This window comes from Amborella trichopoda, chromosome 7 (assembly GCF_054954075.1).
Source record: "Amborella trichopoda isolate Santa Cruz 75 chromosome 7, AtrichopodaSantaCruz75HAP2 v2.0, whole genome shotgun sequence".
NCBI lineage: Eukaryota > Viridiplantae > Streptophyta > Magnoliopsida > Amborellales > Amborellaceae > Amborella > Amborella trichopoda.
In genome coordinates, this window is record NC_142342.1 from 28,074,755 (window position 1) to 28,097,932 (window position 23,178).

General features: G+C 37.8%; 1 protein-coding gene across 50 annotated transcripts in view; it reads right to left on the reverse strand.

The window, feature by feature from the left end:
• The window catches only part of TPR9 (Tetratricopeptide repeat (TPR)-like superfamily protein), a 42,591-nt gene extending 19,951 nt beyond the window's left edge, over positions 1 to 22,640 (reverse strand). For 21 of the 50 annotated variants that reach the window (XR_016059717.1, XR_016059715.1, XR_016059701.1 and 18 more), the window contains exons 1-6: positions 22,201 to 22,640; positions 20,856 to 21,017; positions 20,593 to 20,727; positions 19,021 to 19,107; positions 14,898 to 14,969; positions 3,230 to 3,440 (exon numbers count right to left, since the gene is read on the reverse strand). Coding sequence is in view for 9 of the 50 variants with exons in the window: in XM_088872571.1 (XP_088728697.1) it covers positions 3,230 to 3,440; positions 14,898 to 14,969; positions 19,021 to 19,107; positions 20,593 to 20,727; positions 20,856 to 20,984 (634 nt within the window). In the remaining 41 variants the exon portion in view is untranslated. Of the gene's footprint in view, positions 1 to 3,229; positions 3,441 to 14,897; positions 14,970 to 19,020; positions 19,108 to 20,592; positions 21,201 to 22,200 lie in introns of those variants that run through there. The other 29 variants (XR_016059697.1, XR_016059696.1, XR_016059695.1 and 26 more) reach the window with 6 other exon arrangements.
• Between the last annotated feature and the right edge of the window lie 538 nt (positions 22,641 to 23,178).

Sequence of the window (23,178 nt, forward strand, 5' to 3'; positions counted from 1 at the left end):
ATGACAAAGAAAGCGAAGAAGTACGCAAAATTGTACCCTTCCCTGACACATTGGATAGAGATCAATCAGCGGTGGAAACAAAAGAATTAGGAGTACACTTGTATAAAGACATAAAAATAGAGGACTCACCAGTAATGTGATCAAAGGCTCCTTAGTCAATAACTCAGGGAGGGGGTTTCTGAGAGGCAAGAAGCACAGAAATACCTAATTGGTAGGGGTGGCAGTAAAAGAGGAAGAGGGAACCATACTGTTGTACTTGTTTGACAAGTTTACTATGTTCTTCTCGGGAAAGAACAACAAAGTCACTACCAGAATCCGACTGTTGTTGGCAATCACTAGGTCCATTCAGATAAAGGGCATCACTGTCAGTTGTGTAAATAAACTGGTTTGCCTGAGTAGGCTTACCAAACTTGTCCTAACACTTATCAACCATATGATTGGTATGCCCACAATGCGTACAATTGCAAGTTCCTCGACCCCTGCAACCATCACCTATACCTTGGCCTCTTCCTGAGTCACGACCAAGCCCCCAACCTCTGCACTAATACTTAAGTCAGAAGGAGTGGAAGAAGCAGATATATTGACACATTGACACATTGAATGCGCATAGTAAACATATGAGAGAGATGGGAGTTCACTGCTTTCCAAGATGTCCACATACCAAATGGTGCTCACATGCAAGGCCAAATAAAAATTTGGCAACCCTAAATTCTTCACGCTGCCTCTTTTGTAATTCCACATCACCAGATATAGGTAGATATAGATTCAGCTCTTCCCACATGCCCCCGAGGGTACTATAATACTCACTCTTATTAACCTGTTGCAATTGAAACATTTTCTCAAACAACTCATATGCACTAAAAGAGATTTTTATCCGATGAATATGTTTCTTTGAAAGTCCCAAATTTGTTTAGTTCTATTAAGAAATATGATATTCGCTCCTATTTAGGTTTCTATGCTACTCCATAGCCAGGTCATGATTATATAATTCTCACTCATCCACGCTTTATATTTATTATCAGATTTACTGCGCTTATCCTCAGTCAAGTATTTCAGTTTTCCCCTTGCACCAAGGGATACTTTGACAGATTGAGCCCATGCAACATAACTAGACTCATTTAATTTTACTGAGGTGACTTGTATCCCCATGGTTTCGAGAAGACTAAGGATTCCAGGTTTACTTTCTTTTTGAGAGAGGACAACCAGGACCGGTAAATTTCAGTCACTCACACAAGCATATACAATTTTAGAAACAAATTAAAGAGGAATAAGATACTTATCATTCAGATCTAGCCACGCTCTCACACACGAACGAATTAGGGCAACACTACATTGAACACATCTGAGCATCACTATGCTGCCATTATCGAAACTAGGCCACCCTCTCTATAGATCTTGATCTCGAAAGAAAATCACACACAGCAGCAGCATCGCCACACTAACAACATATCCACATGGTCTTCTGCACACAAAAAAACTAGGAAATAGCCCTACGGTTTATATAGAACAGCCCACGGCGCCCCTTGACAAGATCAGCATCAACAGGCTTAGAGTTTCCTTTTTCTTTTCTTTTTTTTTCTTTTTTTTTGGAAAGGAAAGGAGAAGAAAGAAAAGGGAAAGACTAGGGAAGATGAAACAAAAGGGGAAGATGAAAGGAAACGGGAAGAACGAGGAAGATAAAGAAAAGTTTAGATCAGCTGTGATACCATGTCAAAACATCTAGAGAGAGAACAGAGAAAAAGAAGAGAGCGATATGAGATGTGAAAGAGAGAGAGAAGAGAGAGATATGAGAGACCTGAAGAGAGAGATATGAGAGATTTGAGAGAGAGGAGAGTGACATGAGGTTCAAAACAAACGCTCACGCACCTCTTAACTTATATGTTATTGAAAAGAAAGTCTTACAAATAAAACTGCCTTACAAATATGTTATGGACAAAACTACCCATACAATCAGACTTAGACACTTGGATTCTAGGACTTGGATAAAAAAGGATTTTTAACACTTTGCAAAAGAGGTATGTTGGTGACATCTACTCTCTAATGGCAATTAGGAACCTGGCCGGATTAAAATTTGAGGAAAGGGACACTTGGGCAACAGGCAAGAAGGTCTTGTCGAGAATTTGGGGATATCTATGACACGAGCATGTGATTGAATTAGAGGAATTATGAATGGAAAGAAGGTGGAGGAGCAAACTAAGATTAAGGGATGAAAAGCAACAGGCAGGAATTGCAGGAGTCCCACATAGGGGCTGTGAAGTGGTAGTTAGCAAGGGTTGGTTGGACAACCTTAAGCCATCACGCAGGAGGCAGTTATTAATGATAGAGCAATGAATTACTTTGTGTGGATGCGGCACTCGTGTTGGACACCTATTGACACATATGCCAACAGAGATTCTCTTGGATTCTTCTTGTGGTTTACCAATCATTTGTTACATCATCCTAGAGTCCTGATCGTATTTTTTGTTTATGAGTAGGCACATGACCTATGAAAAGTATATATGGATTCTGTGAACTAACGTATTATTGGTTTTTATCTTGTTACTGATCATGAAATGGGACAGTAGCAGAATATTGTGAAGGGGTTCCACATGGGGGCTGTGAAGTGGTAGTTAGCAAGGGTTGGTTGGACAACCTTAAGCCATCACGCAGGAGGCAGTTAATATGATAGAGCAATGAATTACTTTGTGTGGATGCTGTACTCGTGTTGGACACCTATTGACACATATGCCAACAGAGATTCTCTTGGCTTCTTCTTGTGGTGTACCAATCATTTGTTACATCATCCTAGAGTCCTGATCGTATTTTTTGTTTATGAGTAGGCACATGACCTGTGAAAAGTATATATGGATTCTGTGAACTAACGTATTATTGGTTTTTATCTTGCTACTGATCATGAAATGGGACAGTAGCAGAATATTGTTGGATTTGGTTCTCATACTATAACCAAGGCACCGATTCCTCTTTTTCATGGCATGAGGAATACGATGCCCCATACCCATGTCTGAATTTGACATAGATACCCGTTTCCCTGCAACATAGGTTGGGAGCCTAGCTGACAATTTTTCCATTGCATAAGCACTCCCTGTATTGTAATCATTACCACCAACAATCACAGATCGAACTTGCAAAAATGCCTGATAATTAAGGGAATATCGCATTTGATTTAACTCAATGATGCAAACCAATAGTGTGGATAGAAATTTGAAATAAATATGAGCAATGAATTTACCATCGGGTTCCAATTCCAACCCATTTGTTCTACAAGAGGAAGTGCTTGATTCACCAATCCTCTTAGACTGTTTTATTGCAAAATGCAACTCATCTTTTATCTGGTTCTTCCCAACCAAAGAGCTCTCCATCTTCAATGCTACATTCAAGTCATTGATTGCACCTTCATACTTTTTCAAAGTTACGTTCACCTTTCCTCTTCTAAACCAAGCCTGTCATCCAAAAGACTATCAAATTAAAGACAAACCAAAGAAGAATATCAAACAATAATGAAATCCAACTGAAACCAATTACTAAGGTATGTAATGTTGAACACATGTCAAGTTCCATCAACAAACAAACTAAACAGTGTGCAGAACCAGCACCTCTACATCAGACATAAACACATGGTACAGCTATTGAAGAATAGCTCAGACGTTTTAATTGAGAGAGACTGCAGAAAACAAAAGGCATGGAGATCAATTTCTTCTATGTTGGGTACATTTCCTCTGCATGCAGTGTTGGCTATAACAAAGGGCTTATTGTCAATTAGGCAATTTACTGCAAAATATTTACGCAGTTCAAGGAATTTACTGTGCAATCAATTAGCATTCACGTAGTCCTTGGACTCTTAGGCACATAATGTTAAGATGTACTTCAGTCTTGCATTTTGGTAAATATTCACTTCAGTGTTTTAAAACTTAGACTGTGGAATCGCTCGAGTCACTTGGACTTAGCAAGATATTAGTCCTGCTTAGAAAACCTCAGGACAAGCGTTAGTTTCACCAGTTCCTAAACCTACTAAGTCTTTTTCACAAATTCGGCCAAGTCTAGTTTAAGACCCAGGAGTCAAACCAGCTGCTTCTGGCGCAGGACCCCACCAAGTCCAAGCTGAAATCCATGTTTATAATCACTGGTGTAATTTGTTAATTGCAAGGCTGAAACAGGCAGCGGTCGGACAGCATAGGTGCCCTGGACGATAAACCACTAGCCAACAGTGGCCCCTAGGTGGGCAGGCCAAGGCACCCATCTAGGCGGCGGTTCGCACACCCTTGACTGAGGGAGGAGTTTTAGAGAGAGAAAAATTCTCTAGATTTTTCAAAAGATCAAAACAAATTTCAAACTCCTCAATTTCTTGCGAAATCAAAAGACATCCATCCCTAATCTTTTTGGAGCTTGGAGTGGTTGCAAAAGAGGACTTTTGGCAACCAAAAGTCAAAGATTTGGGCTGATATCGATTCCATTTTGAGAAGGTTGCTGTATTACAATATTTTTAATTCGGGTTTTTGTGTAAAATGTATCATGATATGTTATCCTTCCTTTGTGCTTCTTCTTTTTGATATTTTAAATAGTTTTTATTTGGATTATTCTCTACGTTGATTTTTAGTTTGGGAAAGCAATTCAATGAAAAAAGTACATGGCGCCCCCAAACCTTTTTCCTTTTTTTTTTTTGCATGAGTTAGTTTACTTCAATGGGAAAAGTCCAATGCTCCCAAACCAATTTAATACTTTTTTTTGTCGCATGAGTTAGTTTACTTGCGTGATTCATTTTTGTTTTTCAATTTTATGCTTCAAATAATTGCAATTTTGATGTTAGGTTTTACCTTGAGTTTTTTGACATTATTTTAGTTTTCTTTTTATTTTATTTTCTCTTGAGCACGATAGCTTTACTTCTTCCTTGGATTCTCAAAATATTGAAAGGTCAAATATATGTATTCTTTATACTTTGTTGCCTATTTGTAATTTTTTAGATGAGCATTTGGATGATCAATTATAAATTTTTAAACTACATAGTTGTAAATTAATCTTGCTTTTGTGAATTTATCTACACATTGGACTTCTTGTAAATGTATTCAAGTTTGACTTTTGTGGTTTTATGTGATTTTCAGGATTACGTGATAAGTTAATAATAATTAACGATTGTAGCTTCCGCGAGTTCAAATAAACAAGTTTTGGAAAAATGGATTTTGTCCCAATTCTAATGACAAGAACGAGGCAGCTTACAAATTCTATACAAAGGAATACAATGCTGACATTAATCGAATGAAGAAGCATTTGGCCAGCATTAGAGGGGACGTAACGCCATGTACTCAAGTCCCTCAAGATGTTAGAAAATAGATGTCGGAACTTTTGCAAGGGATTCAAAAGATGAGAGAAGAGAAAAGGAAACAATATGAAGACATCAAGATATTTGTAAATATCTATGGTAGAGGAAGATTAAGAGGAAGAGGCATCCATATCTACACCAAGCACTTTGGGCATAAGAGACCTCGAAGAAGGGTGCCTATAAATACATTCTTTCCCCCTCCCAATTCTGAGGTTGTACTTTGAGAAAGGGCACAAACATAGACTAGTCTGGAGAGTCAATTAAAGAAGCAAGGTAGAGATCGGGTTAATCATTATGTAGCAAGATGGTATTATCGAGCATGTTAGCCATTTCATACTGCCACTTTGAAAAGCTTCCACGCTATGTTGGAGGTAGTGAGGCAGTTTCACCCGAGATATAAGGCACCTCCACCATATGAGCTCAAGGTTCCTTTATTGGAAAAAGAGGTGGAGCTCAAAAACAAGTACCTGAAGACCCACAAGGATGGAAGGTGGACTATGTGACCGGGCAAGTCAATATCGATTAAAAAAAATTTATTTTTTCTTATTGCATTGCCACCCGAATCACTCACAAGTGTCCAAATACAATATAAACCAAATAAAATTGCCAAGAAATCTTGCTTGCCATCATGGCACACGGGATCTTGGTTCAAGATCTCATCTCACTACTTGGGAAGCTTAGGCAAAACCAGCAGAGAGCAGAACATGGGATATTCTTAACCAAGGCTCAACACATGAGCATAAGGCCAAGTCCTAGGGCTAAGCTATGTGGCTTGGGCGTGCCACCCCTTAGGGTTTGTTTTCTTTCCCAAGCCCTAATCTTAGAGAGAGAAGAGAGAAGTTTAGATGGGCGTGCCACCCCCTTGAGACTCAAAGATAGAGAGAGAGTTAGAGTATAGAGAATGAATCCCCCATAGCTAGTTTATATAGAATCTAGGGTAAGGGTTTTACCATCATTATGAGATTTAATCTTGACTTTTGATCGTGGAGACCTGTGGGATGAAGAGATCTCATCCATTCATTCCTTAGATCAGTCATCATGATTAAAGGAATGCGGTGGAACCATTATCTCTCAATTACAAAAACTCCATTTCCATTAAATAGTGTAGAGAAAGTATTAACTCTATTACATAGTTGATGGGTACAGGAACGAGAACAGTTCCAAGATCAGGGGCGGGATCGGCGGATCGAAGCTATACTGAAGATCCCTGTGTTAGGGATCGACGCCCATACAACCTCAAAGGTCGGGATTGAAGTCCATGTGTGTTGGGGATCGAGCTCCTTTATTACATAAGATTGAGAATTATTATATAAAGGTAAGAGATCCCATACGTAAGAAGCGAACTTCTCAAGGGCATTTTTTTTTGTTTCTGAACTCATGGAGCGCATTAATAAAAGTGATCCAAAATATTAAGGAGCGAGGAATAACTTTTGTAAGAACGAGCTCCATTGTCTTAGGACACGAGTTCCTTGTGTAGGTAATAGGGATCTCTGGCTTTAAAATGTAGCTCCCGACATTGTTAACCAATAACATGTAGGCTTAGTCATCTATGAAATAAATAGGGAACTTTAAAGCAATCCCATATTGATAGAATCTAGATGCCACATATGGCGATGCTTGTGTTCCGTTATTTGGGAATATAGATCTCAATGCACTCTGGAGCGCAAACCATAAGACTAGGGAACTAGATCCTGCAATGTTCAAGAACTAAAAATTAAATTGCTGGGAACTCGTTCCCGTATAAGATGGAGCAGGATCCCGAAAACACTAAATTGAGTTTCAAACAAGATCCACTCTTGCATAGAGTGAATCGAGGTTCTGCAAGGGATCGTCAACCAAGGGAGGCAATCCCGATAACCATGCTCTATTCCATTTATTTTCTATTCCATTTATTTTCTTACACTTTCCCGTTTTGAAAACAATCAAAATCTCTATACAAAAGGTTTCGTAAAACTTTCAAGTCAACACATGGCTTAATTGTCATATTTCAATTTAGGAAAGTATGGAGGAGGTGAGGCACACCACCCATAGGGCAACAGCCATGTGGGCCCCACGCCCCACATATATATATATTTTTTTTACAAGGTTACATAGGAATGGAACTTAGGACGTTGGGTTATGAAAACCTAGCCCCTACCATCTTGACCCAAGCCCGTTTCCTGAAAGGATTTATAATGGGCCCATCAACCTCCCTTACATCAGCGTGTGAGATCACGCTTCCCTCATGAAGAGTGGGCTCTAGCACATGCCATCATGCCATATATTAGTGGGCCCAAAGAGCTCCAATAGGCCCCCAATGTCTTAAACATTATTTTCAAATAATAAAATAATTTCATAAAGCCTTTAAATATTTTATTTTTCTTTATGATTAAAATAAATCTAGAAAATTGATTTTTTATTTATAAATTATTTTTCAATAAAATAAAATACCCAGAGAGGTCTAAAAGTTCATTTTAATCTGAAAAATAATTAAAACATATTTAAACATATCTAAGTAGATTTGATAGGAATTGGATCCATAGAGTTAGGATTACGACAAATATACTAAAGACTTCATCCTCTCTAGAGATCGTATCTCACTGGACCTTCTCAAACTGACCCAATAGTTCCCATGATCCACGACCCTTCGTAGGGGTTCATGATTGGACTATTAAAGTCGGCCAATAAATGAAGGAGATACGATCCTAATCCATGGATAACAAGTCCCTCCCTGAGGACAAGTTCAGGCCCTATTTCAACAGTATGCTCCATAGGTCCTTCCTATACAGTTCAGTGATGCAGGAAGTCATCTCTTCTGTACATGTACACGTCACACACCCTTATCCAAAAAGACCGCTTCCCGGACGACGATCTAGTGTACATGCTGTGGTGATGGTAATGATGAAGATTTAGGCCCTTGTCCTCTCAGGCCATCCATCACACATAAAGATCAAATCCATGGCCCCTGGCCAACTATCCTGGGCACATTTTCGACGTCATCAAGGGAAAATCCCACATCAAAAACCCCTATCGATTATGTTCACACAATGCCCAGGACTACGGGTTTTTGAACATTACATTGAGCCATAGTCAATCAAAGCTCTAGTGAGTCTAGACATCAGAAATGCCTCACAATCCAATGTGGACCACACTCCCACTGGAGCCAACATTTCACTATATGTTTTCAGTACATGCTCTCATAACGCCTTTAAATGGCCACATAACCGCAACACAAGATGTATGAGGTAGACGTGCAGTGACAACTATGTTAGATACTTGGAGCAATAAGAGGTGAGAACAATAGTCTTGCTTAGTATTGTAAACAGTATCGTGAACAATGCCACAAACAATGCCATGAACAGTCCCATGAACAATACAAAAGTGTCAAAACCAAAGAGAGAAATATAAAAGAAAAGGAAAGAAAGAGAGAAGACATAAAAGATGAAAGAGAAGGGAGGCGAGAGTTACACGAGATTCAGTTAGCCCATGCGCCACTAATGTCTTATTTATAACGTTTGTTTAGGATTTACAAAGGACAACAATTCCTTCAAGGAAAAAAACTACCCTAAAGTATATAAAAATGATAGATATGCCCCAATACACAAAATAAGTTATTCTTTAACACTCCCCTCAAGCTAGAGGGTAGATGTCACCCATGTTCAGCTTGGAACAAATATGTTGAGTCATGTTACTATTAAGCACCTTTGATGAATATATCAGCCAATTAATCTGATGACTTCACATTATGGGGTTGTCATTGGCTTGCTGGTCACTTATCACGAATGAAGCCAATTAATCTGATGAGTTCACATATGGGGTTGTCATTGGCTTGCTGGTCACTTTATCACGAATGAAGTGACAATCCATTTCAATATTTTTTGTTCTTTCATGAAAAATTGGATTGCGTGCAATATGAATTGCTGCCTGATTGGCATAGAACATCTTCATTGGTACAGTAACTGAAAATCCCATTTCCGGTATCAAGGTGTTCAGCCACATTAACTCATATGTAGAATGACCCATAGCTCTATACTCGACCTCTGCACTAGATCTGGCCATTCTGCTTTTTGCTTTTCTAAGTCACCAAGTTTCCTCCAACAAAGGTGCAGTAGCCCGTATTAGATCTTCTATTTGAAGGTGATTCTGCCCAATCAGTATCAGAATAACTCAATGTCAAAGTGGCCATTCTTCTTGCAGATGAGTCCTCTGCCTGGGGTTGCCCTTCAGGTATCTCAAAATTCTTCTTTCCCAATGTGGTGTTTTGGAAGCATGCATAAATTGACTTACTACGCTCACAGCAAAGGGTATATCCGGTCTAGTGATTGTTAGGTAGATAAGTTTACCGACAAGTCTTCTATATTTGCCAAGATCTTCTAGTAAGTCTCCTTGATCCACTAAAAGTTTGGAAATTGGATCTATGGGTGTATCAACCGTTTAGCCCCTAACATCCATGTTTCTATTAGGAAGTCGGTCACATATTTCCTTTGGGATAGACTAATACCATATTGTGACCGAGCTACTTCAATCCCATGAAATAACTCAGTTGACCCAAATCTTTTGCCTAAAATAATTCTTCAACTTCTAAAGTCTTTCTTGATCACTGCCAGTAATACTAATATCACCAATATAAACAACCAAAATCATAGTTCCAGGGGGCTTGTTTTATAATAAATACTAAATGATACACACAGCTCTGTTGAAACCCATATGCCACAAGAAGTTCGTTGAATTTCTCAAACCATGTGCATGGTGAATGCTTTAGGCCATCAATTGCTTTCGTCAACGTGCATACCTTGTCTAACTCCTCCTGAGCAACAAAACCTGGTGTTTACTCCATATAGACTTTTTTTTAAATCCCCATGGAGAAAGGCATTATTAACATTAAGTTGCCATAATAACCACTCCTTATGTGCTGTCACCGATATAAGTACCCTAACTTTATTAAGTTTTGCCACAGGAGCAAATGTCTTGGAATAATTAATACCAAATGTCTGTGTGTATGCCTTTGCTAGCAGTCTAGCATTTAATATCTCTACATATCCATCTGGTTGGAACTTAATGGTATATACCTAATGAGATCCAACCGGTCTCTTTCCTACTGCAAATCAATAAGCTCCCAAGTACCATTTGACTCGAGAGCAGTCATTGCCTCATCCATAGCTTTCTTTCATCTGCAAAAGAGCTTCTAGATAGGAGTTAGGTATGGAAATGGAAGACGGTGCTAAAGAAAAATTATTATGATAGGGAGACAATTCTCAAATGTAACAAAATGAGCAATAGAAAGTTTTGTATAGGATCACTAACCTCTACAAAATGTTATTGGAAGATCAATATTTTCAACTTCAGGAGTAGATTCAGGAACTAGATGAGGATCCACATACAAAGATAAAGATTGTCAACTGCTTGGGCAGGTGGTGAAGGCCTTTCTTTTAATTTCCTTCTTGTATACACTTTGAGAGGTTGCTCATGTGGAACACGAGTAATAGGAGGAGAGAAGCTCTACGGAAGCAGGCACTTGAGATAATGAATTATCAATAGAGAAAGGAAAAGGAATGGAAACAGGAGTAGAAGAAGTAATGGGTTGTAAATTCACCCCTTATATACACTATCATGAATTTATTTCTAGCATTTTACCCTCATCAGAAAAGTATGGAATATTTTCACAAAAGATAACATCAGCACACATGCACACAAAGTTCTTTTTCAAATCAGGACAATAACACCAATAGCCTTTTTGGGTGCGATAATATCCTAAAAATGCGAACTTAATAACTTGGGGATCCAATTTGTCGGTTCCAAGACCTAAGACCTGAACAAAGCAAACACGCATAAAAACTCTAGAGGGCACAATACCTATTGGGAAAAAGCAAAGATTGAGGTGATTTTCCATCCAAAACAGAAGAAGGCATACAATTTATCTAATAAAAAGCTGCCGAATCCCCAAAACATTTTAGCCATATGCATATTTAACAATAAAGTACGAGTTACCTCTATTACATTATGGATTTTCTATCTGCTACCCATTCTGTTGGGGAGTATGTGCACATGATGTATGATACAGAATGCCTTGTGTGTGGCTAAATAATTCTGGAAATCGCGCGGCAAATATTCTTTAGCATTATCTGAATGCAAAATGCAAATATTCTTTCTAAAATGAGTATGAATTTCATTATGAAACAATTGAAAAATAGACAAGGCCTCAGATCTGTCTTTCATCAAATTTAACCATGTCATCCAAGAAAAATCAGCAACATAAATTAAAAAATCTTTGTAATTACATCGACTCTGAACTCTAAAAAGACCCCAAATCTCTAAATTAACAACTGAAAAAAGATTAGAAACTCGTGTTTATTAATTCTAGAAGGAAAAAAGGATCTAAGATGCTTTCCTAACTCACAAGCCTCAAGACTCAAGAATTGACACTGACTCTAATAAAGGCACTAACATCTGCAAATTATTGAGAGATGGATAATCAAGTCTGCAATGCCATTAAAAAGGGGAAACACTAGAATGTAGAACAGCACCCACAAGGCTACAATCAAGATAGTAAAGCCCACCAGACTCACGATCTCTACCAATCATCTTCTTCATCTTTAAATATTGAAAAACACAAAATGAGGGATAGAAAGTCACTAAACACTTTGAGAAATACATCAAAGAAGGATCACTTCGAGAAGATCAAAACAACCTATTAGATAACCAAATGTGAGACTCTTGGATGTGTTTTTGGAGCTATGATCCAAGGGCACACACACTTGGAAGATCCATAAGCAATTAAACAGAGACGAAGGATAATGCAGATAAGCGCTGAGTGGTTGTCAAGCCCAGACCTTGTGAAACCCCATTAAATCATAGCCCCTATATTCCTCTCCACATCATGTTGGAGGAGTTTGGATAAAACTTGATATGTGATCCGTCGTTCACCAAAGAGAGCTTTGACAGCCAGACCTTGTGAAACCCCATTAAATCATATCAAAATGAAGTGGTGCGGATATTCTAAATGAGGCCCTTTATGCCGATGGTTCAAGAACCATGCAAATTGGACATCATTTGGTACACCATGTAAACCCATCAATTGCAAGGATATGCCCTGACCGCCGGTCCCTTCAAGTTGGTGTGAAACCTTTGAGAAATCATATGTGAGGCATAATAACTCTCTCCCTAAAGTTTCTGGTCATCTGGAGATGATTTGACCCTTCTTCAATAACCGTCGACAATCAAGATTCACATTTGTTGTCTGCCCGCAGCCAGGATGACCTCCAGTCACTAAAACTGAGATATCTCCCAATCCATAGGGAGTTTTCTCATTAGACTTGGACCATTAGATTCCTGACTCAAAGCTCTATCAACAATGGAGGACGACACCTTATGGGTCTCTCACGTGAAAGCCATTTGTGCTGTAACATAAGGCATAAAACTGCACAAAAGCTTGACAGCTGATTCTAAATATCTCCAAGATACAAAGAGTTTTGGCACCAAATTTTGTGGAAATGTGCACCATGAATCCCTCTACAAGATTATCAATTTCCAAAGTGCTTGAGCCTGCAATTGTCAAATCTGCTATCGAAATCTGCAGCAGAAAATGGGTCAACTTTGGCGAGACAAATCTCTGTTGTTATTGATCCATTTGAGGTGAGATTTGGATTTTTGGTTCGTCTTTGAGTCCTCATTTACCATACAAATTTTGAAGTCGAAAGGACTCACGATTAGAGAGTGGCATCAGTTGGACTCAGACATGGTAGAACTAAATAATTGACTGACGACGGATGTAAATAACTGCTTTTTCCTTTATTTTCTCATACAAATTGAGGCAAATCCAAATGGTTTCGAGTTTAAATTCAAGTATCAAGATATTTTGGGTTTAAGTTAGCTTAAAGCTTATCTTTATAACCTCCTGGAGATAGTTTGGATTTAATTCAAAAGGAAGCTTATCTTATTCAACCATGTTGTGAGGAGGAGTTAGTTCCACACATCTGATTTTTATAAGCATCATGGTCCTTCACATTTATCATCTTCAAAGCTCTATTTAACTACCATTAATGCAGAATTGAGGGGCCTGATGATCGAAGTGGACTAATCAAACTGAACCTGTGCTCACGTTATAGAGATAGAGAAAGAGAGATACTACTTCGAGTTCATACACACCAAGAAGGAAAAAAGCCCCTGATATTGTACATCTTCTCTGTGTTAAAGACATTCACAAAGAGAAAAACATGTTGGTCCAAACTCACTTGAAGCCTAGATTTTAAGAAGGAGAAGACCTTGGGTAGTTGCCTTGCATATATCCAGGTATATAGGCACAGTACACCTCTTGGTGTTGATATTTCCCATTCCCTTTGTATATTTTCTTTCTTAAAGATCTGTATATGCTTCAAGACCCAAATCAAGGAAATTCAGACCTGTATAGAGGTCTGATGTAAAATGTAAAAGCAATTGAGAATTCCTGGAACTCCTCAAGAACCCCAGTTTATGTTTAAAAAAAAAAAACCTTTATTTCCACTGTATGAAAGGAAAGGGCCAATTTGATCCCTGAGTGTGTTAGTTCTCTGGTTCCTTATACATATCTTCACTGACATATTTTTGGACAATTAGAGACCTAAACCAGAATCCGTCTATATTTGCTTTCCCAACAAGCTCATACCTTAAGAGTTTTCAGAAGGTTCACATGTTAATGCAAGTCTAATTCCAGAATTTAAGAGAGAAACCTTTCCCAAGCAGCAAAAAGCATTGAATAATGATCAAATATAATATATGGTCAGTTGTCACATGGTATAACAGAACCCTAAGGTATTGGTTCAAGGATGTCAACTAAACCCCTATTTTTACAATTTAAAGAGAATTGAAGAATGTAATAAACACATATGTTCATTGATGTGTGGTTCAGGACAACAGAGAAATGTAGAAAATCCCTAAGTTACAATCAATTTTGTTGAAGAACTTCACCCTATGGGGAAAACACTTCAGTCGAAACTAGTAAAGTTAATATTCATGTATGAAGCCTCAAACAAAACTCAAGATATTGAAATATACGAAGATCAGTATATTTTAGAACATTTTTGGATATGCTCCTGTGCCATACTCTCTTTTCTATACATATACTAGTTAGGCCTGGCAATGGGCTGGGCGACTCGGCACAGCCCGATTGGCCCGGCCCTAAAAACTAGGGCCAGGGCCACAAAAGATTGCCCAAGGGCTAGGCCAGGGCTGGGCTGGACTTTGGTCAGGGCCATGACAAGGCCGACCCTGCTCAGCCCAACCTTGTTTTCTTATTTTTTTCCTTTTACTTTTTGTCTAAATGTATTTAGCCATGCTCGTACTGGTCGGCCGACTCTAAGAGGGCTAGGGTTAGGCCTAGGCCCACTCTATGGGGAGAAGGCCCTGGCCAGCAATGGCCCAGCCCACTCCAGACCGTTGTAGCCCTACTACTAGACTTAAATCAAGGATCCTTTGACAATCATTCATTGACCATATACCAACCAATCACTTGTATGAAATAAACAAATCTGAAAGAAAATGTCTAACATCCAAACAGCTCAAACTTAACCAAGTTGATAGAAGCATATCTTGTAGATAGTTTGAATATCTCTACTATCAAAAGTTTTACCTTTGCATGGTTTGGTAACAATGATAAGGCACGACTGCAGTCTCGAATTGACTCTTCCAACAAGCCCAACTTCTGAAAGGGTGAACAAACCCAAAGAATGAGAAAGCAAATACATTGTACAAAAGAATAAAAATAGAGGCACATACATCTTGATCACCAGAAATTCAAATATAACGACATTAATAAGGCTCCTAGAACTCCATTTCAATACATAATCAAAGCTTATGTAAAGGATAAATTCATATATCAATAAAAACTTCCAAAATGGCGTAAGGCTTCATCATTGGCATTTACTCAATCTCACCATTTAATTCAATGAAACCAGCACATAAGTATGGTCCTTTACAACTCTCTTGTTTTGTATAAATTATATAAAATGTCCATCTTAATCCTCATTTTATCCAAGTACCATCACAGTAAGTCAAATCGATTTGATTTCCCAATATTAGATTCCATCTTAGCTACAATGTCTTCCCTCAATCCATCTTAGCTCCAATGTCTTCCCTCAACAACTATGATCGAGTCCTCAATGTTTAAAGTATGCATCTGCATACTCTCTTCCATTGACTACAATTCAAATAATTAAATCAAAAGAATGTTTGTTTAACCACTTGAACCCCTAAACAAATCATACAAATTGCAGCTACTCCATCCATTTTGAACACCAAGTGTCCCCCGACCCCTACCCCCCCCCCCCCCCTGCACCACAATATATTCCCAACTATTCAGATTCAAGCTGATCCAATGGGATGGCTAAGGCAGCACGTTAGTATTTCAATTTAGGTTTTATTTTTACAATTTCAATTGACCTCATATTCTGGTTATACATTGGTCCAAAAATTAATGAAACAATTTGCTAAAAAAACATGACCAAAATACATGAAACTTTCAAGCTTATTTTGGTTAATTTACTTTTTTTGCAAATTATTTTTTATATTTTTTTGAATTTTAACTTACAGGCGGAATTTTAATTTTAATGTTTGGAATCTGACCATCACAGTTCCTTTCGAACATTACGAATGGAATGTGATGCCTTTTGGGCTTAAAAATGCCCCATCTGAATTTCAAAATATCATGAATAATATATTCAATCCTTATACAAGCTTTGCTATTGTACACATTGATGATGTTCTTATTTTTTCAGAATCTCTAGAGCAACTTTGGAAGCATTTAAACATCTTTTTGAAAACCGTCAAGATGGCTGGATTAGTTGTGTCTGCTAAAAAGATGAAACTATTCCAAACACAAGTAATATTTCTTGGGCAAAATATCCACAAGGGAAAAATTATCCCAATCGAAAGGGCAATACAATTCGCATACAAATTTCCTGATGAAATCAAGGACAAAAACAGCTTCAAAGGTTCTTAGGAAGTTTAAATTATATCTTAGATTTGAGACACTTGTAGTTTATTACTAGCCTAGGAACACCTCTTTCCAATTCCCCAGCTTTTTTCACATAGAAAGCTAGGCAGCCAAGGAGAATAACTTGGCCTAATCAGGCCTCTATCCAGGAGTTCTTGGATTTCCTTTTTACATATATCTAATAACCTGATATTCATTTGTATGGGTCTAGACTTAGTAGGAATAATCTTTCATTAAAATCTGGTTCATAGGGTAATTCCACCGCATGCTACTTTTTATCCCATAACGCATTAGGTATATCTGCACAGATTTCTTTTGCAATCTTGTCTTGGAAATCTCTTATTTCTTTTAGAATTTAGGGATTTTTTATTTTCTCATAAATTGCCTTATGTCTTATCTCTTCTTTGAGATATAATAGGAATTTCTCTGTATTTTTTATTTTGTCTTTCATCTGATTGATGTCTTGGAGTCTTGGTTTTTCTATGAATTCAAACTTAACCCTGTGGCCTTCGATTTCTTATTCAATTCCTTATTTATTTACTGTAAGATAAAGCATGTTAAGGAATGGGGTACCTAATATAACAGGTTGGCTCAAATTTTTAACCATGATAGAAGGCATAATAAAACAAGTTCCATTATTACATATAGCAGCATCTGATAATTTATATTTGCTTATCATTCTACTTCCATCTGCAGTATTGAGGACCTGTGTTGTTTTGTCAAAATATTTTTGTGGGTGCGAGTCCTTCATTGAGACAATTTAAATTAGCTCTTGAGTCAATAAGGGCTATGGTCTGAAAACTATATTCTTTACTTACTACTACAGTAATTAGAGTATACTATTTTTGGGTTATTATTTTATCAACCATCTTTATGTATTTTAGATCTCTTAGTTTTTCTTTTGTTATTGTATTCACATTTACAGCTTTTTCTTCTAGATTTAATCCAGAGGTTTGTCCCGTAATTTGGTTAGAGACCTGAGGCTGATGGTTATCATTTTGAGGGTTATCTTCTGGAAGATCGACCTTGTATTCTTCCATTAGCTCTTCAAAAGATTTTTCACTTTCTTGATATTCTTGTTCTTGTTCCCCTTCTTTAGAGAATTCGTTTGATAATTCAAGAATATTAACTCTATTTTTTAGAGCTATAAGTTCATTGCAAACTTCATTTAGTTCATGCCTAAGCTCTTGGACATTAGGTTCCTTACTAGTGTTGCATTTTTTCTGAACCCTATCCATAACATTCTTAAAGTTATAAGGTTCTTGTTGTGACTGATTTATTATCTTGGACTTTGGGCTTTCTTTAGCCATTTTAATATATTGTTGTAATGCCTCCTTACGGGCTTGAATATTCTCTCTCAATTTTATCTATAAGATCGATGATAAGCTTTCTTCATTAGATAATACATTTAGCCCTAAACCATTCATATTAAGGACAGCCTTGTAATAATTACATTTACAGTCACTATCACTATCACTTTCTTCTTCAGAAGGACTGTCATCTGAACTAGATATGATCATGTTCTCATCTTCAATAGTACCAATAACTATTTCTTCTTTCTCAGAATCTGATAATATCTCATTTTCAGCTATAATCTGAAGAATTCGTTGTTTAACCTCATTATCTATTTCCAGAGAATTTATTTTCTTCGTAACTCTAACATTTGTTTTTGTAATGTCCTAGCTTTCCACAGTTATAACAAATTGGAGTGAAAATCTGGGTACTTTATTAACATACTTCCTTTCTCTTTTAGAAAAAATTTCAAAAATGTCATTACCGAGGTGACAAAATTAACTCTCTTTTTTAGGTAGTTCAATGGTTGGAATCGAACTAGAGATGTGGCACTCCAATTCGTCAGCTGCTAATACTCAAGCCCAAGCTCAAATCCTTAAAAAAAATACATTTTGTCTTTTAGTGCAAATATCACTAATACCCTTTCCAATGACAAATATGCCCCTACTCATTTTATAACTATAGAATATAGAAAGGGCCAACACTTCATCTTCTAGTAGTTGTCATACTATGCTGCTGTGATGCCCTTTGAAAGTCTCAACAAAGAACACTCAAATTTCATCTCCTACCTTTCTTCATGAAGATAACATTAGCATGAACCCATCAATTCATGATAAGATGAAGCACATAGACTATTATTGCACATCAAAGATATGATACTCAAGGCTAATGCCAACCAACCCTATATCATTTATCCATAAAAGACAACTTACCATGTTGTAGAACAAGATTAAAAATAAAAAACTATTGATTTGATATGCGAATTTATAGCAATCCGAACTAACAAAATTCAATCATACTCAAATTTGATCTAATTGAGAAACAATTTTCCTATACTTACCTCCACATTAAAGTTACAGTAAATATAATTAACAAAAACCTATTCTATGAAAGCTCAAAATAAAGGATCATTGTTTTGGCTCCATTATATTCATGCATTTAGTTCCATTCCGTTGTTTGTCATTTAAGAACTACCGAGGTAAGTGTTTCAACATATCCAATTGCCCCTGGCAGTGTTTGAAAACTCAACCGAGTCAGAATGGGCCTCACCCCTATTGCTCAAACTCAGCAGCCTGTGAAGTTTGGAGCCAAAACCATGGGATCCAGCCAATTATCGCCAATTCCCATTATATTTTAATGTAAATTAGACAGACTCAACAAAAATCGATTTTTCTAACTCAGGCTTGGGACCGTAGCAAGTCCGGAACAGAGTCCATGCTTCAAAATGATGATCCCAAGATGAACTCACATGCAAGGACGATGCTCTGTTTGTATATAATGTGGCAACGAAGCATTTATCAATTTCTCCATCACTCATGGGAGTGTTACGCAGAGCCTGTACACAATGGAAGGACAATTAAAACCACAGTAAAGCACATGACACAATGAGCATTTCACCGAATACATGCTATGCATCAAAAAACAAAGATAACTATAACAATCAAAGTTCATTAATATTTCAAAATTGTAAGCAAGAGTTATTTCAATAGAAAAATAGTAACTTAAATACTTTATACATAACAAAATTTAAAGGACATGGTTTCTATGAGTCCTAGGACTCATATGTAGATATGAGTCCCCTCATCATGTTCCATTTTCTAGATGGATTTGGACTTATTTTTAGGTATATATAATAGTCTAACATGGAGATCATTAATATGTATAATAGATTTTAAAAACTAAAAGTGACAAATTTTTGAAGAAAAATTTTAGACCATTTGTTTTTATCTTTCTTGGAGGGACCACCACTGTACATCCATCTTAGCCTCAGAGGGACTCAAATGTAGATAATCTAACATGGAGATCATTAATATGTATAATAGATTTTAAAAACTAAAAATGACAAATTTTTGAAGAAAATTAGACCATTTGTTTTTATCTTTCTTGCCATTTTAGCCTCAGGGGGACTCAAATGTAGTTATGCATCCCCTGATGCATAAAGCACATTTCCAAATTTAAAAGGTTACATCCAGTTGATGGAAAAAGAACCAAAGGGACGTAACCTAACAGGAAGGCAATAAGAAAAGCAAAACAAAAAACAGGAGAACTATAAGTAGGCATGGGAATGGGCAGGCACAGGCCGGCACCTCACCATGCCCAACCGGGCAGCTTAGAGCCCTAGCCCAGTCCCAGCTTGGACCCAGACCTATACAACCGGCCTATTGCCAGGCTAACAAAAACTTCTCTCGCCTCCTTCATAAGTGAATGACCGACCGTGCCTCATAATAAGCTCTTCTAAGCTTGTAAAAACAACCAATAGAATCCCCTTCTCCTCTCTTAAACTTACCCCTCCACAATAGACCTGTGGAAGGGAGCCATAAATCACCAGTTTCCATTCATGAACCAAGTTCCTTATTTGAAACATAAAAACATCAGTGTATAAAAAGGCCCATAAGGAAAAGATCAAGGCATCCCAAGGAAAAAGAAATCATTATTTAGAAAATCATTGGCTAGGAGACTACAAATTGAGTTTACAACATATATTGAAGAAAATGTTAGACATGTCTGATTGGGAATACAGAAGAAGCATGATTTAATTAGAGTGGTAATAAAAGAACAGTGAAAGCAATCAAAATGGGAGGAGAGAAATTCAAATGCACACTTTTTGAAAGAAGAACCCAATTCCTGAGATGAATTGACAATCAGAGAGAAATGAATTAAAGGATGATTATTGATGAGAGAAACCAGTAAACAGTGAAATAGTCGGAGGTCAAGTGAAGGTCATCATTTTGCAGCACTTAACTTTCTCTCTCTACATATCAAGGGAACAAAAAGTAAAACTTTGTCTAAGATTGAGTGTCTCAAATGTTAGCTCTCTTACTTTTGTATAGAACCGCAATGCCTCGTGGTAATCCCCATTAGAAAAGCAATGGTTCCCTTTCTGCTTCAAAACCAGAGCATCCTCACGATTCTTTCGACAAAGACCCGTTTCTGGATCATTTAGCTCTTTCAAGACCTGCAATGTCACCAAGGAAAGACAAGCACAGCAGAACACACAAATCTCTCTCTCTCTCTCTCTCTCTCTCTCTCTCTCTCTCTCTCTCTCTCTCTCTCTCTCTCTCTCAGCACAGTGAAGACTGTTACCTCATGAAATTGGGGAAAAGAGAGAAAGAAGTCGAGGAGTGAAGAAGAGGTGGAAGGGAGATCATCAGGAGCACTCTGAGCTATCATTTCTCTGAGACGGATGGGAACCAGAGACTTTAGCGTCTCCATCGTCGAACACAACAAAACCCTAATTTCTTTAATCTGCAGAGAGAAGCAGAGGTTTGAAGTTCGTCAGCCTACTGATTCTTCTCTACTCTTCTCCAAGCAACTCATTCTTCCCAACTCTTCTCGTATTACCAGTAACGAGAGCACTGAGTTGGGCTCAGTTTTAACAGGAACTGAGCCAGAAATTTACGCTCGTACCTCGCCAATATAAAATTGGGTGAGGTTTGTAGAAAGGTGCCACCTTATACTATACAAGTAAGGCGTACAGCTAAATTTTTTTTTAGGGAGATATCATTTTGATGATGAAAATCTTATTGTGGTTTGAAATCATACGATGGTTTGAAAATATATGTTTTATCTTAATCATAAAATTTAAAAAATGGTGCTAAGCAAGCAAATCTATAAACATTTGAAATCTTAAAAGTAGAACATCCAAATAATCTATTACCATATTCATTCGTGTAAGAGTAGCATTCTTTTTTTCTTTATTTCTATATGTCTGTAAGAGTTGCATTCTTTTTTTCTTTATATTTATATGTCTTGAAGTCAAGATGATCAATTGGATAGTTTTCCAATTTCAGAACACTCTTTTCTACCAAATTTTTTATGTGCACTTTCTATAATATAAGTTGCAACTTTATATAAACCTTTCCTATTAAATTTTAGGGTATTTTATAATAGTGGATATTTAGGAGGTATGACCATAAATTCTCAGAATTTAAAAGAAAAAAAAATAACATTGGGAAATTATTATCAATATCCCTCTATTTTATTAATATTAAAAAAAAAATGCCCTCAAAATATTCAATTTAATACTCATGTCCTATTTTTCCTTCCTCTTCCCTCAAAATGCCCTTAGTTTCAAACTCTAATTCCAAGCTGATGTCTTCCATAGTTTGCATAATGAATAACGGAGTTCAAATTACATTTGTCCATTGATTGAATCAAATTTTCAAACACTTGACATTCATGGATGTTTATCCAATGAATGGACCAGTTTTGCAAACACTTAGTGTTCATGGTGATTACCCACTGATTGAACAAATTTTCAAACACTTGACATTCATGGGTGTTTTATCAATTCAATGACCAAATTCTTTGGCAAATTTCTCACTGTAAATATACGTTGACCAAAAAATTCATTGTAAATCCACTAATAAATTTACACTGAAAATTTCATATGACGTGCGTACTCGCACGCATCGATGGTGACCGTTACCTTCCCTGAGACCCTTCGTTTACTTCCAGTGACTGTTCACTACCTGATGACTCTCGGTTTCTTATCGGGAAACCCTTTCATTTACTGGGAACCCACTGTTGTGCCGTTCCCCGTCCTCCACACCCTGAAAAGTCCCTGAAAACCAGCGGAAGTTCACCGGCAGCTCCCTGCTTGCAACTTGGACCCCTTTCCCCATTTTCAGCTACTCCAAAACTACAGCCGGAATCTCCATGGACTCCAGCGAGCTCCCCGCTTTTCTCAGCCAGGCAGTAACCTTCGCTGGCAGACGCCTGCAACCCTCACGAATGCCCTCTCTCTTCCTTGCCGGAGTTCTTTGCTGACAAATCACTGCAACCTTCCCCTTGCAAGTGTCATGTCGGAATTTCTCGCACTCTCACCAAAAGAACCCTACAACCTTCCCTCGAGTACCCTGCGTTCATGCTCGAGTCCTAGCCAAAAGCTTCTCTCTCTCATTGCTAAAAATTGTCTTAGCCATTTTTTTTTACCCTAAGGTAAAATGGTGAAAAAGGGGTTTACCCCCTTGTATAGATGAAACTTCCCCGAGGTACCCCTACCAAAATGGAAATGCTAGCGAGGTTCCTAAAGGCCAAAATACGATGGGCCTGACCGGGTTGGGCTCAGACCCGAAGCCTATATCCAGGTTACCGCTGTTCATGCTCTACCACCGCTCATGCTCCAGTGCCGAACACGCCACTGAAGGACAAATGCCAATGGGCAGGACCGGGTCGGGCTCAGACCCAAGGCCCGAACAGAGGTTTATTGCCACCCACACAGCACCAAGAGTCAAAAGGACCAGGACAGAGTCGGGCCCAGGCCTGAACACAGGTCACCGCCGTCTATGTAACTTATGACTAGCGCCGTCTGTGAGCAGCACCGTCTGTGTAACTTATGACCAACGCTGTATGTGTAACTTGTGACCAACGACATCTGTGTAGCTTGTGACCAGCGTCGTCTGTG